At 36.5% G+C, this 22,162-nt stretch overlaps 1 protein-coding gene across 9 annotated transcripts in view; it reads right to left on the bottom strand.

Annotated features, from left to right (window-relative positions):
• LOC128236126 (mucin-5AC-like) overlaps positions 1–22,162 on the bottom strand; it is a 144,446-nt gene that overhangs the window by 78,036 nt on the left and 44,248 nt on the right. For 7 of the 9 annotated variants that reach the window (XM_052950990.1, XM_052950992.1, XM_052950989.1 and 4 more), the window contains one exon: positions 18,169–18,236. In XM_052950990.1, the coding sequence (XP_052806950.1) occupies positions 18,169–18,236 (68 nt within the window). Of the gene's footprint in view, positions 1–18,168; positions 18,242–22,162 lie in introns of all 9 variants that reach the window. The other 2 variants (XM_052950994.1, XM_052950997.1) reach the window with 1 other exon arrangement.

The following is a 22,162-nucleotide window of genomic DNA, read 5'->3' as shown; positions in this document are numbered from 1 at the left end:
GGTTAATTAAGTAGGTTGTATGGTTGAGTACCATTGAATCAAGTCTCAATGCAATACCTCAAGTAGTTGCTGAGATATTAACCTATCTGTGTTTGCACACAAAACCTTAACCAGAATTTCTAAGTCAAATAATAAAGGTCTATTATTTGCATTAAATGCAAACTAGAGTTATCTAACTTGGTTAATTGAGTAGGTTGGATGGTTGAGTACCATTGTATCAAGTCTCAATGCAATACCTCAAGTAGTTGCTGAGATATTAACCTATGTGTGCTTGCACGCAAAACCTTAACCAGAATTTCTAAGTCAAATAATAAAGGTCTATTATTTGCATTAAATGCAAACTAGAGTTATCTAACTTGGTTAATTGAGTAGGTTGGATGGTTGAGTACCATTGTATCAAGTCTCAATGCAATACCTCAAGTAGTTGCTGAGATATTAACCTACGTGTGCTTGCACGCAAAACCTTAACCAGAATTTCAAGTCAAATAATAAAGGTCTATTATTTGCATTAAATGCAAACTAGAGTTATCTAACTTGGTAAATTAAGTAGGATGGATGGTTGAGTACCATTGTATCATGTCTCAATGCAATACCTCAAGTAGTTGCTGAGATATTAACCTATGTGTGCTTGCACACAAAACCTTAACCAGAATTTCTTATTCAAATAATAAAGGCCTATTATTTGCATTAAATGCAAACTAGAGTTATCTAACTTAGTTAATTGAGTAGGTTGGATGGTTGAGTACCATTTTATCAAGTCTCAACGCAATACCTCAAGTAGTTGCCGAGATATTAACCTATGTGTGCTTGCACGCAAAACCTTAACCAGAATTTCTAAGTCAAATAATAAAGGCCTATTATTGGCATTAAATGCAAAGTAGAGTTATCAAACTTGGTCAATTAAGTAGGTTGGATGGTTGAGTACCATTGTATAAAGTCTCAATGCAATACCTCAAGTAGTTGCTGAGATATTAACCTGTATGCTTGCACGCAAAACCTTAACCAAGGGGTGACGCCGATGCCGACGCTTGGGTGAGTAGTATAGCTCTCCTTATTCTTCGAACAGTCGAGCAAAAAAATGGTTTACATTAACCTTTGCCATTTTCACAATCCAAAAATAAATCATCAAAACAAATACGATGGGTGCTCAATTTTTCAGCTCTTTGACATTTTTCCACTGCGTTCTATCTATGATATGAAGTGTTTTTACCCATTTTTTTTTCTCCAATATTTTTGCCTGCACCCTCTCTACTGTATGTATCACTGTGTGACTGTGGCTGCAGATGAACTTTTGAATAGTTGTTTCCTATATTGTTTTATCAAATAACTATCATACTGATTTCATTTACTCTTGTTTGACATTTCTATAATTGTTTAACTTTTGCATGTTATCTAATTGATAGGTAAGAATCATCAAATTCTTTAGGCTGAGTAATATTTCCCATCTTATCTTCATGTGTTTCATACCTACCATATATAGCCTATAGAGAAGTCTCTGATTGCTTATCTCTTACCATTTATCTTAACCCTTTAGCACATAGGCAAGTGGCCAGATTACACCTCCCAGTCAATAGCCAACTTACTGATAAGCAGTCCTTATCTGTATAGGAATTTTAGGGAATGAAAAAGAGCAAATTATTACAGCAGTATGACCTTAAACTTAATATAACTCCAAATAATTGTGGCCAAATCTTTTTTATGTGAATACATTTTTAATAGATAATTAAATTATCTAGTAAATGGTGTCAATGATGAAATATAAAATTATTTTATTTCATCTGTGAATGCATTTCCAAGATGGAATTGTTACATTTCTTTAAAATGTCATAACTTTATAAATCAAAGGGTAAAAAAATGCTGGGATCGATCTAAATTTTATTACACCTATCATAAAAGGACCCATCTGGATTAAAAGCCGACAATAGATGTTCTCGTGTATAATACACAGAAATATGGCAGGAATATCCAGTGTCATCCAACTGAGAGATCCAGTCCAGAGTGTCTGTTTAACTTTATTACCCCCTCATAAAATTGTTTACAAAAAGAAAGCTGTTATCAGCTTTCCCAGTATGAATTAAACACTTGCACAAATGTGTTTACCTGACCTATTTTACAGCTGGAACCATGCTGGCCATCAATTAGCTCAGCAGAAAATTTACTCATCATTTTCTCAGCTACTTATTGTTTCTATTGTTTGTAACACAAAATATTATCTACAAATAATTATAATCTTTATTGATTTGAATGGTAAATTAAACTGACATAATATATTCAATGATTTGCGTTTCAATGCATTTGGGGATTTACCATACAGTACTCGGCCTTGAGGTTTTATAACGTCACAGTGGATCTCACACCTGCGTTTGGCAGTATAAATAATTACCTTCAAATTTTAGCAGACAATATTTTCAAGGGAAAATCAATACACAAAAGGTTAAGCTTCAGTTTTATAAACATCCGGGATATTGTTTACTAAAAGAAAGATGCAAAATTGAAGCATTGAAATGACCCTATTGAAATATGCGGGAGATGCCTATACATCCAGTTGTGAAAGGGTCAGCCAGATGCGTTTACATCTGCTAATGAGCTATGTCGGCCTATCTCGTATACATGCCCTAAAGGGTTAAATGTCACTTCAGAGCTATTCTCAATCATTTTGTCTTCTACATTTTGTATATAAACTGACCATTTAAAATTGACAGCTAGGGAGTTGAAATTAAAATTTTGACATGAAGCAGATCTCTGCATGTTGAAGGATTTCTGATAATTTTATTTTATTTTTTATTTTGGACACTTTGAAATTGTTAATAAAACTGGGAGATTTCGATTTAATATATATTTTCAGGTTTTCAAACTGTTGTTACAAAGTAATTGAAGTTGACTTAAGCTATTTTAAACAGAAATGCATTGATAATAAAAAGTTGCACAAAATTAATGGAAGTGATGACAATGAGGTCGTTTTTTATGAGACTGTCGACCATAACCTTGACCTCTGATAGACTCCCAGCACAAAAGTGGGTTCATACTAGTCAAGGCAACCTACCACTGAAGTTTTATGGTCCTAGATCATGCCGTTCCTGAGATATTTTAAAGTTAAAAGTTTCCTATAACTGTTGACCTTGATCTATTGACCAAAAGGTAATAAGGATCATCTTCTGTAAGGGCAACCTATCACAGAATTTTCATGGTTCTTGTTTAAAGCATTGCCAAGTTAATGTGCCAAGAAAGTTTCCTTAAAACTGTTGACTGTAACTTTGCACACAAGACTTATATGACCATTTTTTCAAAACAAACATTTGCACACTGATATTCTTTTTTCTGAAAGGGGGAATAAAGATATTTCTGAGCATGTTAAATAGACAAGAGATGTTTGTCAAGCAGTATGCCCCCCTGAGCACCATTTTGTCATGAATATTTGGACAACTGAATGAAATATACATGGACCGAAATGACAGCTGATTTGTCATTGACATTGGATGCCTTTGAGGCAATTTTAATATTATGACTATTCAAAGTGTGAGGAAAGAAGGTACAGTTTTAATCATGTTCAGATAGTGACTGATATTTGCAAATAAACATAACCTTCCCTTAAATTGCAACCAACTTCCACCCAATGCCATGGATTTGGGTGGCATATGGTGAAAAACTGGTGGCACATGGTGAAATATGAAGAATTTCACCAACTGCAACAAAATTTCCACCCAACTAGATTGGCATTTGGTGAAAAATTGAACTCAGTTTTTTTTATCTGGCATTTGGTGAAAAAGTTGGTGGTGGTGGTGGTGGTGATGATGATTGTGGTGGTGGTGGTAGTGGTGGTAGTGGTGGTGATTATAATGATTGTGGTGGTGGTGATTATGATGATTGTGGTGGTGATGGGGGTGGTGGTGGTGGTGATTATGATGATTGTGGCGGTGATGGTGGTGATTATGATGATTGTGGTGATTATGATGATTGTGGTGGTGGTGGTGATTATGATAATTGTGGTGGTGGTGGTGATTATGATGATTGTACTGGTGGTGGTGATTATGATAATTGTGGTGGTGGTGGTGATTATGATGATTGTACTGGTGGTGGTGATTATGATGATTGTGGTGGTGGTGATTATGATGATTGTGGTGGTGGTGATTCTGATGATTGTGTTGGTGGTGATTCTGATGATTGTGGTGGTGGTGGTGGTGGTGGTGATTATGATAATTGTGGTGGTGGTGGTGATTCTGATGATTGTGGTGGTGGTGGTGGTGGTGGTGATTATGATAATTGTGGTGGTGGTGGTGATTCTGATGATTGTGGTGGTGGTGGTGGTGATTATGATGATTGTGGTGGTGGTGGTGATTATGATGATTGTGGTGGTGGTGGTGATTATGATGATTGTGGTGGTGGTGATTATGATGATTGTGACAGTGGTGATGATTATGATGATTGTGGTGGTGGTGGTGGTGATTATGATGATTGTGACAGTGGTGATGATTATGATGATTGTGGTGGTGGTGGTGATTATGATGACTGTGGTGGTGGTGATTATGATGACTGTGGTGGTGGTGATTATGATAATTGTGTTGGTGGTGATTCTGATGATTGTGGTGGTGGTGGTGATTCTGATGATTGTGGTGGTGGTGATTATGATGATTGTGGTGGTGGTGGTGATTCTGATGATTGTGGTGGTGGTGGTGATTATGATAATTGTGGTGGTGGTGGTGATCATGATGATTGTACTGGTGGTGGTGATTATGATGATTGTGGTGGTGGTGGTGATTATGATGATGGTGGTGGTGGTGATTCTGATGATTGTGGTGGTGGTGGTGATTCTGATGATTGTGGTGGTGGTGATTCTGATGATTGTGGTGGTGGTGGTGGTGATTATGATGATTGTGGTGGTTGTGATTATGATGATTGTGGTGTTGGTGGTGATTATGATGATTGTGGCAGTGGTGGTGATTAGATGAGTGTAGTGGTGGTGGTGATTATGATGATTGTGGTAGTGGTAGTGATTATGATGACTGTGGTGGTGGTGGTGGTGGTGGTGATTATGATGATTATGGTGGTGGTGATTATGATGATTGTGGTGGTGGTGGTGGTGGTGGTGATTATGATGATTATGGTGGTGGTGATTATGATGATTGTGGTGGTGATTATGATGATTGTGGTGATTGTGGTGGTGGTGATTATGATGATTGTGGTGGTGGTGGTGATTATGATGATTATGGTGGTGGTGGTGATTATGATGATTGTGGTGGTGGTGGTGATTATGATGATTATGGTGGTGGTGGTGATTATGATGATTGTGGGGGTGGCAGTAGTGTTGATTATGATGATTGTGGAGGTGGTAGTGATTATGATGATTGTGGTGGTGGTGATTATGATGATTGTGACAGTGGTGATGATTATGATGATTGTGGTGGTGGTGATTATGATGATTGTGGCGGTGGTGATGGTGGTGATTATGATGATTGTGGTGGTGGTGGTGATTATGATTGTGGTGGTGGTGGTGGTGTGGTTATGATTATGAAAGCAAATCTAAATTTAATGCGCACAACGTCATTAAGAAATTTGCATATCACGTGACTTTCTGAATGCCTAAAATTCTATGCTGCTTAATATACTCATGATTTGTAGTGGTTTAGCCAGAAATGAAAAAGGATAGGGTGGGCCCAAAAAGGGGCAGGGTGCTTTCTTTAAAGGGAAACTAGATTGCTTTTTTTAAAAAGCGCTTGTCTCCCCTATTGTGTGGTTGTAGGAGAGAAAAAACAAGAGCCGTCGTAAGACAGCACGCTTGACTAAGCCGCTTTGACTTAGAAGTGAATACAACAACGATGTAATATTACCAAGTTTGGTACCTTTATGTCAAACCTAACTAAAATTATTCGATACATTATGAAGGTGCCTTTGATGCTGCCCTCCTACCAGCCCGCCCAAACAATGACGCAGGTCATTCAAATAACTCGATTTCCCATTATTGATATGCGGTTAAGAATAACAAATATGCCTTTCAAAAGAAATAAAAAAAATATATATATAAAAAATTCAAGGGCCATAATTTGTATTTAGGGTTAAAATGGAGTTATGTTTCTTGTTGTAAGATGGTCGTAAATAATTTTGAATTTTATAAAGTGTATTGAATGAACGGTAAAGAAGTTTTTTTTATTAAAATCCCAACTTGCCCTTAACTTTTACTTGCCTAAAACTTTAAGCTAAGTCAATCAGGGGCCATAACTTGTATTAAGGATAATATGGAGTTATGTAACCTCATTGGGTGATGGTCCTGAACAACTGTGTGAAATATTAAGTCAATTGAACAAAGGGTATAAAAGTTATTAATAAATATCCCAACCTGCCCTAAAACTTTAACCCAAGTTCCATAGTCAATCAGGGGCCATAATCTGTGTAAAGAATAATATGGAGTTATCTAACCTCATCATGTGATGGCCCTGAACAACTGTGTGAAGTATTAAGTCAATTGAATGAAGGGTATTGGACTTATAAGTGAAAATCCCAACTTGCCCTAAAACTTTATTAGACTTTATTCTACACCTATTCTTCGAATAGTTGAGCTAAAAATGATGGCTATGAAATTTGTAGTTTTAGACGGGAGGCAAACCAACAGTGAAGTTTGGTTTATTCACCCGTATTAAATAGTGAACATCCTAAACTGTTTCTTCACCTTAAGGTCACGGTGACCTTGACCTTTGACCTACTGATCTCAAAATCAATAGGGATCATCTACTAGTCATGACCAACTAGCATACCAAGTATGAAGTTCCTAGGTGCAAGCGTTCTTCAGTTATTGAGTGGAAACCATTTCTTCACCTCAAAGTCAAGGTGACCTTGACCTTTGACCTACTGATCTCAAAATCAATATGAGTCATCTACTTGTCATGACCAACTAGCATATTAAGTATGAAGTTCCTGGGTAAAAGGGTTCTTTAGTTAATGAACAGAAACCATTTTTTAGCTTAAGATCACTGCCAACATATTGTTTTTTACCTGAAGGTAACCTTGACCTTTGACCTTTTGATCTCAAAACCAATAGGGGTCATCTACTAGTCATGAACAACTAGCATACCAAGTATGAAGTTCCTGGACCCTAAGGATCTTTTGTTATTGAGCGGAAACAGTTTCTTCACCTCAAGGTCACGGCAACCTTGACCTTTTTACCTAGTGATCTCAAAATCAATAGGGGTCATCTACTTGTCATGACCAACTAGCATACCAAGTACAATCACCACCACCAAGTACTCTGACAATATTTAGGTTGGATTTAAATAACTTGTCACAAAAAAAATTGTTTTTACTGTGAACAAGCAAATTCGTTAAATTCATATCTCCCGCCTGTTTAGGAAAAGTTTGTGGATTGGAAATGAAAAGTAGGTGGAATATTCCTATATTAACATGTAATATGACTGAGAAAAATGGACTGCTATGAATTTTTGATATAAATTTGAGTTTGTCTGGAATTATTTGAAATAAAAGTTTTGTATATAGAGTAACATTTGTAATAGTTTCTATGAATTTGAATGAATAATGCAAGCTGATAGAAGTAAATCATCATAAATTACATTTATTATCATGAGTTCAGTCATACATGTATGAACAAAATCCGACCAATCACTACCACAACATGGTTTCGGACAAGATTTTTGTAAGATTTGACCTAGTGACCTAATTTTTTTATAACATGTGATCCAGTTTTCTAATTTTTTATCACATGTGACCAAGTTTTAAACACGTCAAAGAGTTCATCAAAGAAAACATTCTGATCACATTTCATGAATATTAGACGATACATAATGCCTCTAATGTGTTCCAAAGATTTTCTAAGATTTGAGCTAGTGACCTTGTTTTTGACCCAATGAGACCAACTTTAACAAGGGATCAATATTTCATCAAGGGGTACATCCTGACCATGTTTAAACATAATTTGACTAATCATTACCATGATATAGTTCCTGACAAGATTTTTCTAAGATTTGACCTAGTGACCTAATTTTCGATCATAGTTTTATAAATGTCCAAGAGTTCATCAAGGAAAACATTTTGATAAAGTTTCATGAATATTTGACCATGTAAATGCCTCTAGTTTGTTCCAAAGATTTCTCTAAGATTTGACCTAGTGAACTAGTTTTTGACCCCATGTGACCACTTTCGCAGGTGGTCGAGATTTGATCAAGGGGAACATTCTGACCAAGTTTGAGTATTTTTTTATCAATGCCTATCAAGATATGGTTCTGGACGGACCAACGGACAGAATGAGGGACAACGCCAAAACAATATCCCCCTCCCGAAACCTTAGATTCAACGGGGAAAATAAGTTCATGAAGTTTGAAGTTGGTACCTTCAATGATTTTGAAACAATAAAATAAAAAAAATCAGATGACCCATTATCAAACTTGACTTAAAAATTATCAAAACAGCCTTTCTGACAAATTTCCAGGATATTTGGGCTGAAATGTTACCTGTAGAGTGTAAACAAGGTTTTTCTATATTTGAGCTCTGTGACCTAGTTTTGACCCCAGATGACCCATATTTGAACTTGAGCTAGAAATCAATGAAACAACATTTCTGACAAATTTCCAGAATATTTGGGCTGAAAATGTTACCTCTCGAGTGTTAACAAGGTTTTTTCCATAATTGGGCTCTGTGACCTAGTTTTTTACCCCAGATGACCCATATTCAAACTCAAGCTATAAATCAACGAAACAACCTTTCTGAAAAAAATTCAGGATATTTGGGCATATAATTTTACCTCTAGAGAATTAACAATAATTTTCCATATTTGGGCTCTGTGACCTAGTTTCTGACCCTAGATGTCCCATATTCAAATTTGAGCTAGAAATCATTGTAACAACCTATTTGACAAATTTCCAGGATATTTGGGCTGAAAATGTTACCTCTAGAGTGTTAACAAGGTTTTTCAATATTTGGGCTCTATGACCTAGTTTTTGACCCCAGATGACCCATATTCAAACATGAGCTAGAAATCATCAAAACAACCTCTTTTACAAATTTCCAGGATATTTGGACTGAAAAAGCCTATAAGATTGGTAAAAAAATATTTTTCTATTTTTGGGTCATGTGACCTAGTTTTTCATCCCAGATGACCCATATTCAATCTCGTCCGAGTTATTACTGGGACAAGCATCCTGACCAAATTTCGAGACAATTGAGGCAAAAATGTGGCCACTAGAGTGTTAACAATTTAAGTGTGGACGGACGACAGATGACAGACAACAGACATTCATCGATCCTAATAGCTCACCCTCTGCCTACGGCTAATGTGAGCTAAAAAGTTGAGATGAAGAATGTTAAGGTATTAGCCATGTAATAAAACTCGGGAAACATCGGGTAACATCGACATATATCGCCACTCGCCGTAACAGATCGCGACGAACATCGGGCGTATTCGGCCTGTACCAGATGTTGCTATTTTTAGAAACAGAAGGTATTTCCCCGCTATTCATAGGTCAATAATGGAATTTCTACATTGTAGTATTTGGAAACTCTGTGAAGTATTTATCATGAATATACGTTTAAAATAAATAAACACTTAAAGTGCACGCTGACAGTTGATTACGATACCTCTAACAACTTGAGTCATTACAGTAAAACATGGATTATAAGTGAATTATACGCGAATGAGAAGATTTTCTGTCGAAAAAACGAACTGTCAACAATCAGCATGGAACTGGGATATTCAGATATTCGTATCAAAGGGCTATGAATGTAAGTATCCTTAAGCAGTTTTGTACGTTGATGTGTTCAAAAATGTTTGTTTTTTAATTTATCTTTGGAATTCTTAAATCATTTTTGTTAGCTAAATGTTTAGACAGCGTGTTCATATTTTTACATGTACATGTTACATATTTTAATATGTACTTATGTACATTATTTATGTATATGATATGAGTATGTAATTTTTAATTTGATTGTTATATCTTAGAAAAATATCAGACTTAAAATTGTGTTTTAAAATGATGTGTTTTGGTACGTGACCTATTTCTTACATACCATAATACATGTACATACCCGTTATTTGTTTACAAAATGCATATTTTCAAAATTAACTTATGAGAAAAAATTGTACGTGGTTTGGGGCTTGAAGCCACAACTGCTTGGACACTAGCGACATTCATTTGCTTGGTGTAGGTCTCGTTAAAACCCCAGACTGTTGTGAATCATTATCAACCATACGCACAACAACTACATATTTGTACCTACCAACCCTTACTCTTGGCTAAAACGGATATTAGTGTAGACTGTATAATACTTGTGCATTTGTATTTTATGGTGGTAGTTTCTGTTGGTTGATAATCAGAAGTCTAATTTCTTTCAGGCAGGGAAATGAATGAATATTACTAAGTCACCAACACTGGGTTATGAAGAATTCGAGCCTGCATTAAATACTATGTTGGATCCTTGAGATAGATTTGACAGCCATGTCTATGCACAAGGCAGTCGCATCTGACAGAGATGATGAGAGTATTTCATATATTTCACATATTTGACTTGGTTTTTGTTTTTATAAACCCACTGTATTTAATAATCTAGTGGTTGTGGTGGTGGTGGTGGTGGTGGTGGTGATGATGATGATGGTGGTGGTGATGGTGGTGGTGATGATGATGATGATGATGATGGTGATGATGAATTTTATTGATAAATTTAATCATTTTCTATATATATGCATGTATCAGCTTGTTTTTTTGTTGTTGTTTTTTCAAAATAATGTCGAGAAATACTAAACTGTTTATATTTTATTGTTTATATTTATGGCAGTATAGTTATCTATACTTATTAGTTAGAAAGGCTTAAAAGTACACCTCTTTTCCTTTACAGCACTATACATTCTGGATGGGTAAAGTACCTGAAGGGGCATGAAAACCAAATCAGCATTGACTCAGAATTGAGTAGTTATCATCTGTGCTCACACTACAAGTACAAACGCATGGGAACAGCCGAAACTTGATGTTGAAGAGAGAAGAATTATTGTGAAAAAATCTTAATGTTAGAATACCAATGACAAAATAAGACAGATAGACATCAAATTACCCACAGAGAGTGTTTACATGTTATAATATTAAAAGGACATTAGTTGAGAACTTTCACTCTGACATTTTTGGAGGGGCATTACCGCCCACTTAGTGTTCTTGTTTCTTTACATTTTAGTTTAAAAGTACACTAATTGTTTTAAACTCTATTTCTGAGTTAGTATCATAATTAAATTCATTTATTTGAAAAAAGTACATTTTATGAATAAGTCCATTTAAGCTTTATAAATTTTTACAAGAAAAAGGTGGATTTTTAAGCATTTTGTTAGCTATAAAAATGTATGGTTACATGATATTATGTATATTTTCTTCAAAACTGGACGGTAAACTATCATAAATTGTCTTCTAAATTGTTCAATAGACATCATAGATAATATTTAAAATGATTTCAGCAATTTGCCTTATATTTAACTATTTTTTATGAATTTTGTAAAACTGCTTTATATTTTCAAACATCGAAATACTGCTCTGTTCCGAAGACTCACAAGATCAATCAAAATGATTTTTTTCCATGTGTATCAATAATTTGTTCGTTTGAACTTAAGTTTTCTGTTAACTGAAGTATTATTTTACCAGAAACTGTTGTGTTTATTTCATTATCTCTGATAATGCGAAAAAAAATCAAATATAGACAAAATATTTACTTGTCGCTCTTTGTAGCCATTGGAGTTTGGGGGTGGGTGTAATAAAACATTTACAACTTTTTTAATTCACGGTAAAAAATCTTCAAACTTTGGATAAAAGTCCCATAGTGTACCTTGATTATAACTATGTTGTCGGTTAAAGCTTTTATTAAAGTGTGTATTACGCGGCTAATACCTTAAATGCCAGACAAGAAAAAATACAATGTAAATGTATATCATCATTAGAGTGTGTGTTTTTGAAGAAAACCAGTTGGGATAATAACAAAGCCTTGGTGTTATTATTGTTGTTGGTGTACATATCATTTGAAAACAAGAGCTGTCACAGTATGTGATGAATGCCCTCGAATGTGACATTGACCTATGAACAAGGTCAGTACATGAAAAGTTAAAGATCAAACACTGACCTTTGATGTATGCATGTGGATTATTGTTGTATACGGTATATGTCATATACATGACAACCTGTACTCTATGTCCTTATATGCAGCATTTCATTGTGAATAACACTAAGTGTGACCTTGACCTTAGAGGTAGGGACACAGGTCTTGCACGTGACACGTGGTCTTGGTACAATGTATGTCGAACACATGCGGCAAGTTATTTTAAAATATGTCCATACAAGAGAAAGTTACAGCCTGGACACGACAAGCTATACTCTATGTCCTTATATGCAGCCTTTCATTGTGAATAACACTAAGTGTGACCTTGACCTTAGAGGTAGGGACACAGGTCTTGCACGTGACAAGTGGTCTTGGTATGTCTAACACATGCGGCAAGTTATTTTAAAATCTGTCCATACAAGAGAAAGCTACAACCGCGACACGAGTTACTGAGCGGGACACACGGACAGACGGACGGATGGACGGTGCGATTTTAATATGCCCACCTTAAGGGGCATAAAAATAAAGGCATTCAAATGAATCTTGGTGAACACATGTTGCAGAGCCATTAAAAATATACACAATGTATAACCATGCAGGCCCATATTTCTTGCTTTAGAGAACAAAAAACCTTTTTCCTGTTAGGCAAACCCTGTTACATTGAACATATTTACTTATGTTCCACTTTTCAGAGAGAAATATAAATAGAGGACTAGAGGCAGAAGAAGTATACAACCTAAATATCAACCAAACTTGCAGAAAAAAATCTCTGGATGTGTATCACTTCAGTAAAGAAATAGGTACCGTATTTCCTCGACTATAAGACAGGGAAATTTGGTCCTGATTTTTAACCTTAAAGTAGGGGGCCTGTCTTATAGGCGAGTCTATAAGAAATTCATAAAGAATAGAGTCAGAATCAGGAATATGACACGATCACACCCATCAGAATAAGATGACCGTCTGCTTTGTTTCCCTACGATGAACACTCGTTATAACGCTTGTTATCGGTCCAAACATGTTGTTTATCACAGGAGACATATTTTGCTACCTTTACAGTATACATATATTGAAAAAATGAATTTTTATTTTTTCTCTGTCGTAAATAAAACTTACTTTTTCCTTACTATAAGGCTTTGCATATATCATGCACATACATGTAATTGACAGATTTCAGTTCTTGTTAAACATATTTACAATGAATCAGTGTGCAATTATAAAGCTGGATTCCTATATTTTGTTACCGGGGTATATCACTTTGTCATACTTGGTATTAATCTGGCAATGCCCAAAGCTGTTGATCATCAGATATATTATATTTAAGAATAAGTTTATAATGTTGTCATATTATTCATGCATCTAATTTGACAAATATATTTTGAATAATGATATGCTGATGAAACCTCCAAATATAATAATACATTTTCTGTTTTCAGGATTTCTCCGATGTAGAAATGCAGACAGCTCTTAACCACTAACTGTGATCCTGTGTATTTTTGTGTACATATGAAACTAAATGACTGCAAAGAATGATTGTTTTTTTAGTTCTTTGGTTGTTGTATGCAAATTTCATCATCCTATGATTTTATTTCCACCAAGTGCCACTTAATTTCTATCAATTGCCATGTTGGCGTGGCATTTGGGGAAAAACAGATCAAAGAAACTGATCATGGCATTTGATGGAAAATTGGTGGAAAAACGTTCCAATACTCCACCAACTGCCACGTTGGGGTGGCATTTGGTGAAAAATTTGCCACCAATAGCATTTGGTGGAAAACATTCCATTTCTCCACCAACGTTCCAATACTCCATCAACGTGGCAGTTGGTGAAATGGTGAAAAATAGATCAATGTTCCATTTTCTTCAGTTTTTCATTGTTTTCCACCAAATGCCAGTAGTTCCAATACTCCACCAACTGCCACCCATTTTACATCTCTCAATTAAGGGAAAGGTGTTTCCTCTTAGCAGCAGGGAATAAGTAAATATGATGTAAATTTTAATGACCAATATGAGTACTAAACAAGAGCTGTCACAGTATGTGACGAATGCCCCCGATTGTGACATTGACCTATGACCAAGGTCAGTACATGAAAAGTTGATCTTGCCTTTACATGTCAAATACATATGGCAAGTTATTTTAAATTGCCTCTAAACATAAAAAAATACCACCCATACTTGACAACCTACACTGTTATGTCCTTATAAGCAGCATTCCATTGTAAATAAACACTAAGTGTGACCTTGAACTTAGAGGTAGGGACATGGGTCTTGCATGTGACATGTCGTCTTGGTATGTCGGACACATGTGACAAGTTATTTTAAAATCTGTCCATACAAGGGAAAGTCACATGACGTTTACACGACAACTTATACTCCATGTCCTTATATGCAGCACTCCGTTGTGAATAAACACCTAAGTGTGACCTAGACTTTAGAGGTAGGGACACAGGTCTTGCACGCCACACGTCGTCTTGGTATGTGGAACACATGTGGCAAGTTATTTTAAAATCTGTCCATACAAGGGAAAGTTACAGCCAGGATATGACAACCTATACACTATATCTTTATATGCAGCACTCCATTGTGAATAAAAATTTAAGTGTGATCTTGACCTAAGAGGTAGGTACAAGGGTCTTGCACGTGACCCGTCGTCTTGGTATGTCAAACACATGTGGCAAGTTATTTTAAAATCTGTCCATACAAGGGAAAGTTACAGCCCGGACACGATAATCTATACTCTATGTCCTTCTATGCAGCACTCCATTGTGAATAAACACTAAGTTTGACCTTGACCTTAGAGGTAGGGACACAGGTTGTGCACGCGACACGTCGTCTTGGTATGTGGAACACATGTGGCAAGTTATTATATCTGTCCATACAATGGAAAGTTACAGCCCGGACACAACAACCTATACTCTATGTCCTATATGCAGCTCTCCATTGTGAATAAACACTAAGTTTGACCTTGACCTTAGAGGAAGGGGCATCGGTCTTGCACGGGACACGTCGTCTTGGTATGTGGAACACATGTGGCAAGTTATTTTAAAATCTGTCCATACAAGGGAAAGTTACAGCCATGACACGACAACCTATACTCTATGTCCTATATGCAGCACTCCATTGTAAACTAGAAATGTGTCCATAGAACACGGATGCCCCCACTTCGATTTTTTGTCACAGAAAATAAGCCATAATGATTATTCAGGATAATCTGAGGGCCCTAACTCCTAAATGATTAAAGCGATTTCCATGGCTATCGAACTTGATCAAGATATTATGGTCACAAACATGTGTTAAAAGTTTGGTGAGGATTGGACAAACAGTTTTCAAGAATTAGATCGGAAACAATCTTCGGGACATATTTTTCAAGTCTTTTTTTGCAAATAAAGGGCCGTAACTCCTAAATGACAAAAGCGATTTCCATGGCTATCGAACTTGATCAAGATATTATGGTCACAATCATGTATGTAAAGTTTGGTGAGGATTGGACACATACTTTTCAAGAATTAGATTGGAAACATATATTTTTGAAGCATTTTTGGCAAAAAAGGGCCGTAACTCCTAAATGACTAAAGCGATTTCCATGACTATCCAACTTGATCAAGATATTATGGTCACAAACATGTGTTTAAAGTTTGGTGAGGATTGGACAAACGGTTTTCAAGAATTAGATCGGAAACAATCTTCGGGAATTTTTGGCAAAAAAGGGCCGTAACTCCTAAATGACTAAAGCGATTTCCATGACTATCGAACTTGATCAAGATATTATGGTCACAAACATGTGTTTAAAGTTTGGTGAGGATTGGACAAACGGTTTTCAAGAATTAGATCGGAAACAATCTTCGGGACGTACGTACGTACGTACGGACAAGGGCAACCCTATATGCCGCCACTTTGTGGGGGCATAATAAAGACTAAGTGCGACCTTGACCTTTGAGGTAGGGACACGGGTCTTGCACGCGATACGTCGTCTTGGTATGTGGAACACATGTGGCAAGTTATTTTAAAATCTGTCCATACAAGGGAAAGTTACAGCCCGGACACGAGTTATTGAGCCGGACACACAGACGGACGGACGGACGGATGGACGGACGGACAGACGGCCGACGGTGCGATTTTAATATGCCCACCTTCGGGGGCATAAAAAATATTAGTAATATTACAATAGTCAAGTTCTTTAACCATTAGTTTAAAACCACTACAAGCTTTTTCTGTTGAAGGTCACAGTGACCTTTGGACCTGATGAACCCAAAATCAATAGGGATCATCTACTGGTCTGGCCTAGCCTCCAGGGCTTCTAAAAACCTGAATTTGTCGGTCTGGACCGATTTTGACCAAGCCAGACCGATTTCCGTTTCAAAAAGTGTAAAGCCAGACCGATTTCCGTTTCAAAAAGTGTAAAATAAATCGGTCCATAATGTTCTCTTTTTTTTTTATAATTTCAGTCCAAAACGACTAAGTCAGTAAAAATTGTAATACACAAACATTCTTGGGTCATTCACACATTCAAAATTACCCCCAATAAAAGTGTCCTAGTTACCATCAGACCAATGCAACCAGCTACTTTTTCCGCTACGCTGAACACTCTACAGCCTATCTGTTAATAAGCAGACGCTTTTTCGGTCCAATCACGTGTATTGGTAGGTCGCAGAAGACACAATTAAACAAACTATGTGTTAATAATGTGCTTGTAATCTTGATTGAGTGTTAAAATCGGTCCATATTTTCACATGGCAATATACTATGTCGCCGTCGATCATTACATGATATATCTGTTTGCTGATTACCAAACTGTCAATTTTAAATTGTAATAAAGAAGCATTGCTGGTTAAAAACGGTTGTAAAGATAAATGCAATTGTCATTGTTAATCCGCGCAAACATTAAAATTCCGAATTAATTAGCCTAGTCATATAGCGGATATCAAAAGCGACACGCTTGATTAACTACAGAGTCTGAGAGCTGAGCGCGCCGCTTACGTCATTTTAATTTGCAGTAATGAAATATTCGTCGTCAATATCAAACTTATAGCTTGAAGCCCCGATTATAAATCTAGATATATTTTACTATTTAAGATAATCAGTTGAATGTTGACCCACTGTAGAAGCCTTAATCAAATAAGTCATGATACTGTTTCACTTTTTGTTGTCTGATAGCAGCGTTTTTCTACCTTATATGAAAGGGGTCCGTTTAACGGCCCCTTCCCCTCGGAAAATAAGCCTAGTTTTTCCCTAAAAATGAAATTTCCCCTCCGATAAAATTTAAAAAAAAATAAAATAAATAAATTAAGTCTTTTTACCTGTACAGGTTCATTATCGACATCCTAATAAATTATGTGTTGTAAAGTTTCTTTGATAATTGAACTCAGAAATCATTTATTTTCATCACATTCAGAGATCAGTGTATGAAATATTATCTGTCATGAACTATTGCCATAGATATTTCCACCCAAAGGATTGATATCTTTTGTGTCTTTTAAAAGGAAAATAAACTTATATTAAATCATTTCCTAATTCGCAGAAGACTAGACAGTCTTTTCTTTTAGCTGTAAAATTTCCCAATTTTGGCATTTTCACGACGTGAAAGCGAGCCTGAGGTACATGTAATCTCCCCACCGAATAAAAAAATTAAAAGTAGTGCTGAGGCTAATTTAGTGGAGGAGTTTAAGAACAGGAAAAAAAGAGAGAGATGGACTTGTAATCTAACAATCAAATATTATAAGAGGTATGATAGTAAAATAAAAAAATAAAATTAACATGCACATTTTCCCCCTTTTTGTACTAAAACGCCGCAAAATTTTCCCCTTCTCAAAGGCCCCAGGCCCCGTCCCCTTTTTTAGAAAAAAAACCCTGGATAGCTTCACGCCGACCGCAGTTAATTACGTTTGCAGTCTGATGTTTGATGACCATAGGTCCAGGCATTGTTGAGTTATCACTCGAACAAGCTTTGGTCTACCGAGAAAGAGACTGACCAACCAACCAACCGACATGTGCAAAGCAATATACCCTTCTTGGAAGGGGGCATGATAAGAAATTATGCAGCTGCTACAGATGTACAGTGTAACAAGAGACAATAGTTGATATTGTATCTCAGATGAGTTATCTTACCAACATAATATATTGTAGACAGTTGCAAAATCACAAGACCCAAACAGCACATTTTCTTTGGTTCCATGCTGCTCTGAAAGAAAAAAACATAATATACTTGAGGGACAAATACACAAAAGATGAAACTAGAAACACAAATAACTTTAGTTTCCCTTTTATCTTTATTACTTTATAAAGTAGACATGCAATCATCTGATAACAAAACTTATTGCTAATTGTAATTGAATTTGGTGGAGCAGTTAAGTTGCCTGTTAATACAATACAGAGAAACCATCTGCAATGTGTTGGGTTCAATCATGAGCAAAGGAATAATTATTAAATACATGTTCTTTTTAACTTCCAGGAATTCTTTTTTTGTTGTTACAGAAAAATGGTAAACAATAGGGCCATGATGGCCCTAAATCGTTACCTGAGTAAAATAGTTTAAACTTTCTAATCAATATAGCTTGATATTTGTTCTCAAAGAACATTGAAAAACATACTGGTCAAACTTGTTGCCTGGATAATCATTGACAGGACTTGTCACAGTTGTCTGCACACTGACAGGACTTGTCCCAGTTTCCTGCAAAATGACAGGACTTGTCCCAGTTTCCTGCAAACTGACAGGACTTGGTGATTGACTGCACACTGACAGGACTTTGTTCAGTTGCCTGCTCACTGACAGCACTTGATGATTGACTGCACACTGACAAAATTTGATTCTCATACCTGCACACTGACAGGACTTTGTTCAAGTTGTCTGCACACTGACAGGACTTGATAATTGACTGCACACTGACAGCACTTGATACAGATACCTGCACACTGACAGGACTTTTTTCAGTTGCCTGCACACTGACAGGACTTTGTTCAATTGCCTGCACACTGACAGGACTTTGTTCAATTGCCTGCACACTGACAGGACTTTGTTCAATTGCCTGCATACTGACAGGACTTTGTTCAATTGCCTGCATACTGACAGGACTTTGTTCAATTGCCTGCATACTGACAGGACTTTGTTCAATTGCCTGCACACTGACAGGACTTTGTTCAATTGCCTGCACACTGACAGGACTTTGTTCAATTGCCTGCATACTGACAAGACTTAATAATTGACTGCACACTGACAGCACTTGATACAGATACCTGCACACTGACAGGACTTTTTTCAGTTGCCTGCACACTGACAGGACTTTGTTCCATTGCCTGCACACTGACAGGACTTTGTTCAATTGCCTGCATACTGACAAGACTTAATAATTGACTGCACACTGACAGCACTTGATACAGATACCTGCACACTGACAGGACTTTTTTCAGTTGCCTGCACACTGACAGGACTTTGTTCAATTGCCTGCACACTGACAGGACTTTGTTCAATTGCCTGCACACTGACAGGACTTTGTTCAATTGCCTGCATACTGACAAAACTACATATAACAACAAACAGTGCACCATCCAATAAAATCAATAAACTGCCTTAAGCTCTAAAAATCAATTATCAGTAGACATTCTGCACCTTCAACTAATAATATCTCTCCTTCCATCTAGGACAACATCACCTTCCTTCAAATTTTAGAATCAAATTCTTCTTTATATAAGGCTTATTCACTATACACACAAAAAATAAGATTGTAGCTTAGAATAATCTACATGAAGTTTACAATAATCTACATGAAGTTCAATGGAAAAGTCTGATTATTAAATTTATCATTAAGTAAAATTGAAATTTCTTCTGAGAAAGTGTATAATAAATATTTGAATCTATTCCCTTGTTACTAAATATAGAAAGTAGTGCAATCTCCAACAAAAAGGGAGACCATATAGCAATACTTGCTGCCCTTGCTTCAAGAGTAAACTTTACATAACTATCAGATTTTAACAAAATGTATTTATAATGAACTTTTAACCCACAGGGTGAGGCCAATTTTTCTCCAGGGGTATATTTGAATAAACATGGTAGATAACCAATAGACAATGTTACACACCAAATATTTAAGCACTAGGCCTCATAGTATTTGCCAACAAAAGTTTTGTAGTTTTTCCTTAAGGTTGCCATGGCAACCAGAGTTATGTATGGAATTCATTTCTTTGAACAATTTTGAAAAAGCACCAACCAAGGATCATTCCTGTGAAGTTTCATTAAAATTCTCCAAGCGGTTTAGGAGAAGATGATGATTATAACCAATTGTTGACGCTTTTCTTTTAAGTTGCCATGGCAACCAGAGCTCTGCATGGAATTCATTTCTTTGTTCAATTTTGAAAAAGCACCAACCAAGGATCATTAAAATTGTCCAAGTGGTTAAGAAGAAGATGATGATTATAACCAATTGTTGAAGCCGCATGACGGACGCCAGACGCAAGACATAGACCGATCACAATAGCTCACCTTGAGCACATTTTTTTTCAGTTTTAGTGGAAAATTCTTTCTTAAACATTTTGGGAACAAATGGGGTAAGATATTAATATAGCAGTAAATAAATGATTTAGAAACATCACTAAATGAATCTTGAAATCGAGGCTGCGAGGTATTGCAGATTATTGAAAATCAAATACCCTCTTGGTGAGTATTGATGATTGACCTACGACCCTCTGTTGGCGCATAAGGTCATTCAACCAGAAATTAACCATCTTTGCTGATCAATTTTTTTGCTTTGTTCATTAAAATAAGAGTTTCCGTTGGGCCTTCATATGGCTTGTTGGGCCAGACGTGCCTTCCACTAGCAAGGCTAAGTTACTGACACTAGTTAACTGTGTTGACAGGCTTTATCAAAACATTCCTCAATTTGTTTTGACAATACAGGTTTAGGCTGCTATTGCAATGGTTGATTGACAGCCAGAAGGGGTGTCAGGATTATTACAATATTTTAATTGGCTGATTTGGATTAAAAACAGCCAGAAGGTGTGTTATTGGCCATTTCATCCTTATGATTGTAAATTAAACAATAAGTGCTAATTGACTTGGGTAAAACTAGAACTGTAAGCCATAGGCTAACGAATACCCCCCACCCCTCCATGTCTAGGTTGTTTGCCCTGGAGTTAGGCCGGACAAAGCTAATTTTGCCTACAAGGGGAGATAACTCCAGTCAGGGTCATGTGACCTGTACCAAATTCACAGAGGCGAAAGTTTACAACATGGCCATTAATTTCTGAAAGTTTGATAAAGATTTGTTGAATAATAACAAAGATGAATCCCGGACAGGGCTTATTTTGCCTACTTTAACACATCAAGGGGAGATAACTCCAGCCAGGGTCATGTGACCTGTACCAATTTCACAAAGGCGCAAGTTTACATCATGGCCATTAATTTCTGAAAGTTTGAAAAAGATTTGTTGAATAATAACAAAGATGAATCCCGGACAGGGCTTATTTTGCCTACTTTAACACATCAAGGGGAGATAACTCCAGTCAGGGTCATGTGACCTGTACCAATTTCACAGAGGCGCAAGTTTACATCATGGCCATTAATATCTGAAAGTTTGAAAAAGATTTGTTGAATAATAACAAAGATGAATCCCGGACAGGGCTTATTTTGCCTACTTTAACACATCAAGGGGAGATAACTCTGGTCAGGGTCATGTGACCCGTACCAATTTCACAGAGGCGCAAGTTTACATCATGGCCATTAATATCTGAAAGTTTGAAAAAGATTTGTTCAATAACGACAAAGATGAATCCCGGACAAAAAAAAACGGACGGACAGACGGACAGACGGACAGACAGACAGACAGACAGACAGACGGACAACCCGATTCCAGTATACCCCCCCAAACTTTGTTTTGGGGGGTATAATAAATTGTGTGTCATATTATTTTGTTTATTGATCCAGAGTCTGTTTCTTAAAGGCCTAGTTTAAGACTTCTCTAAGTGACCCCCCACCCCCCATGTAAAGTACACAACTTCTGTGCATTGATCTTGATCGTAATTGCCTTGTGCTGCTTATTTTCAGATCACCGATCTGGGTGTCCAGCTGTGCAGTTATAAAGGTTTCATTATAGAAATGGACAATACATAT

This window comes from Mya arenaria, chromosome 5 (genome assembly GCF_026914265.1).
Source record: "Mya arenaria isolate MELC-2E11 chromosome 5, ASM2691426v1".
NCBI classification, from domain to species: domain Eukaryota; kingdom Metazoa; phylum Mollusca; class Bivalvia; order Myida; family Myidae; genus Mya; species Mya arenaria.
Note: the sequence above shows the minus strand (reverse complement) of the source record. Positions and strands in the feature narration are given on the sequence as shown.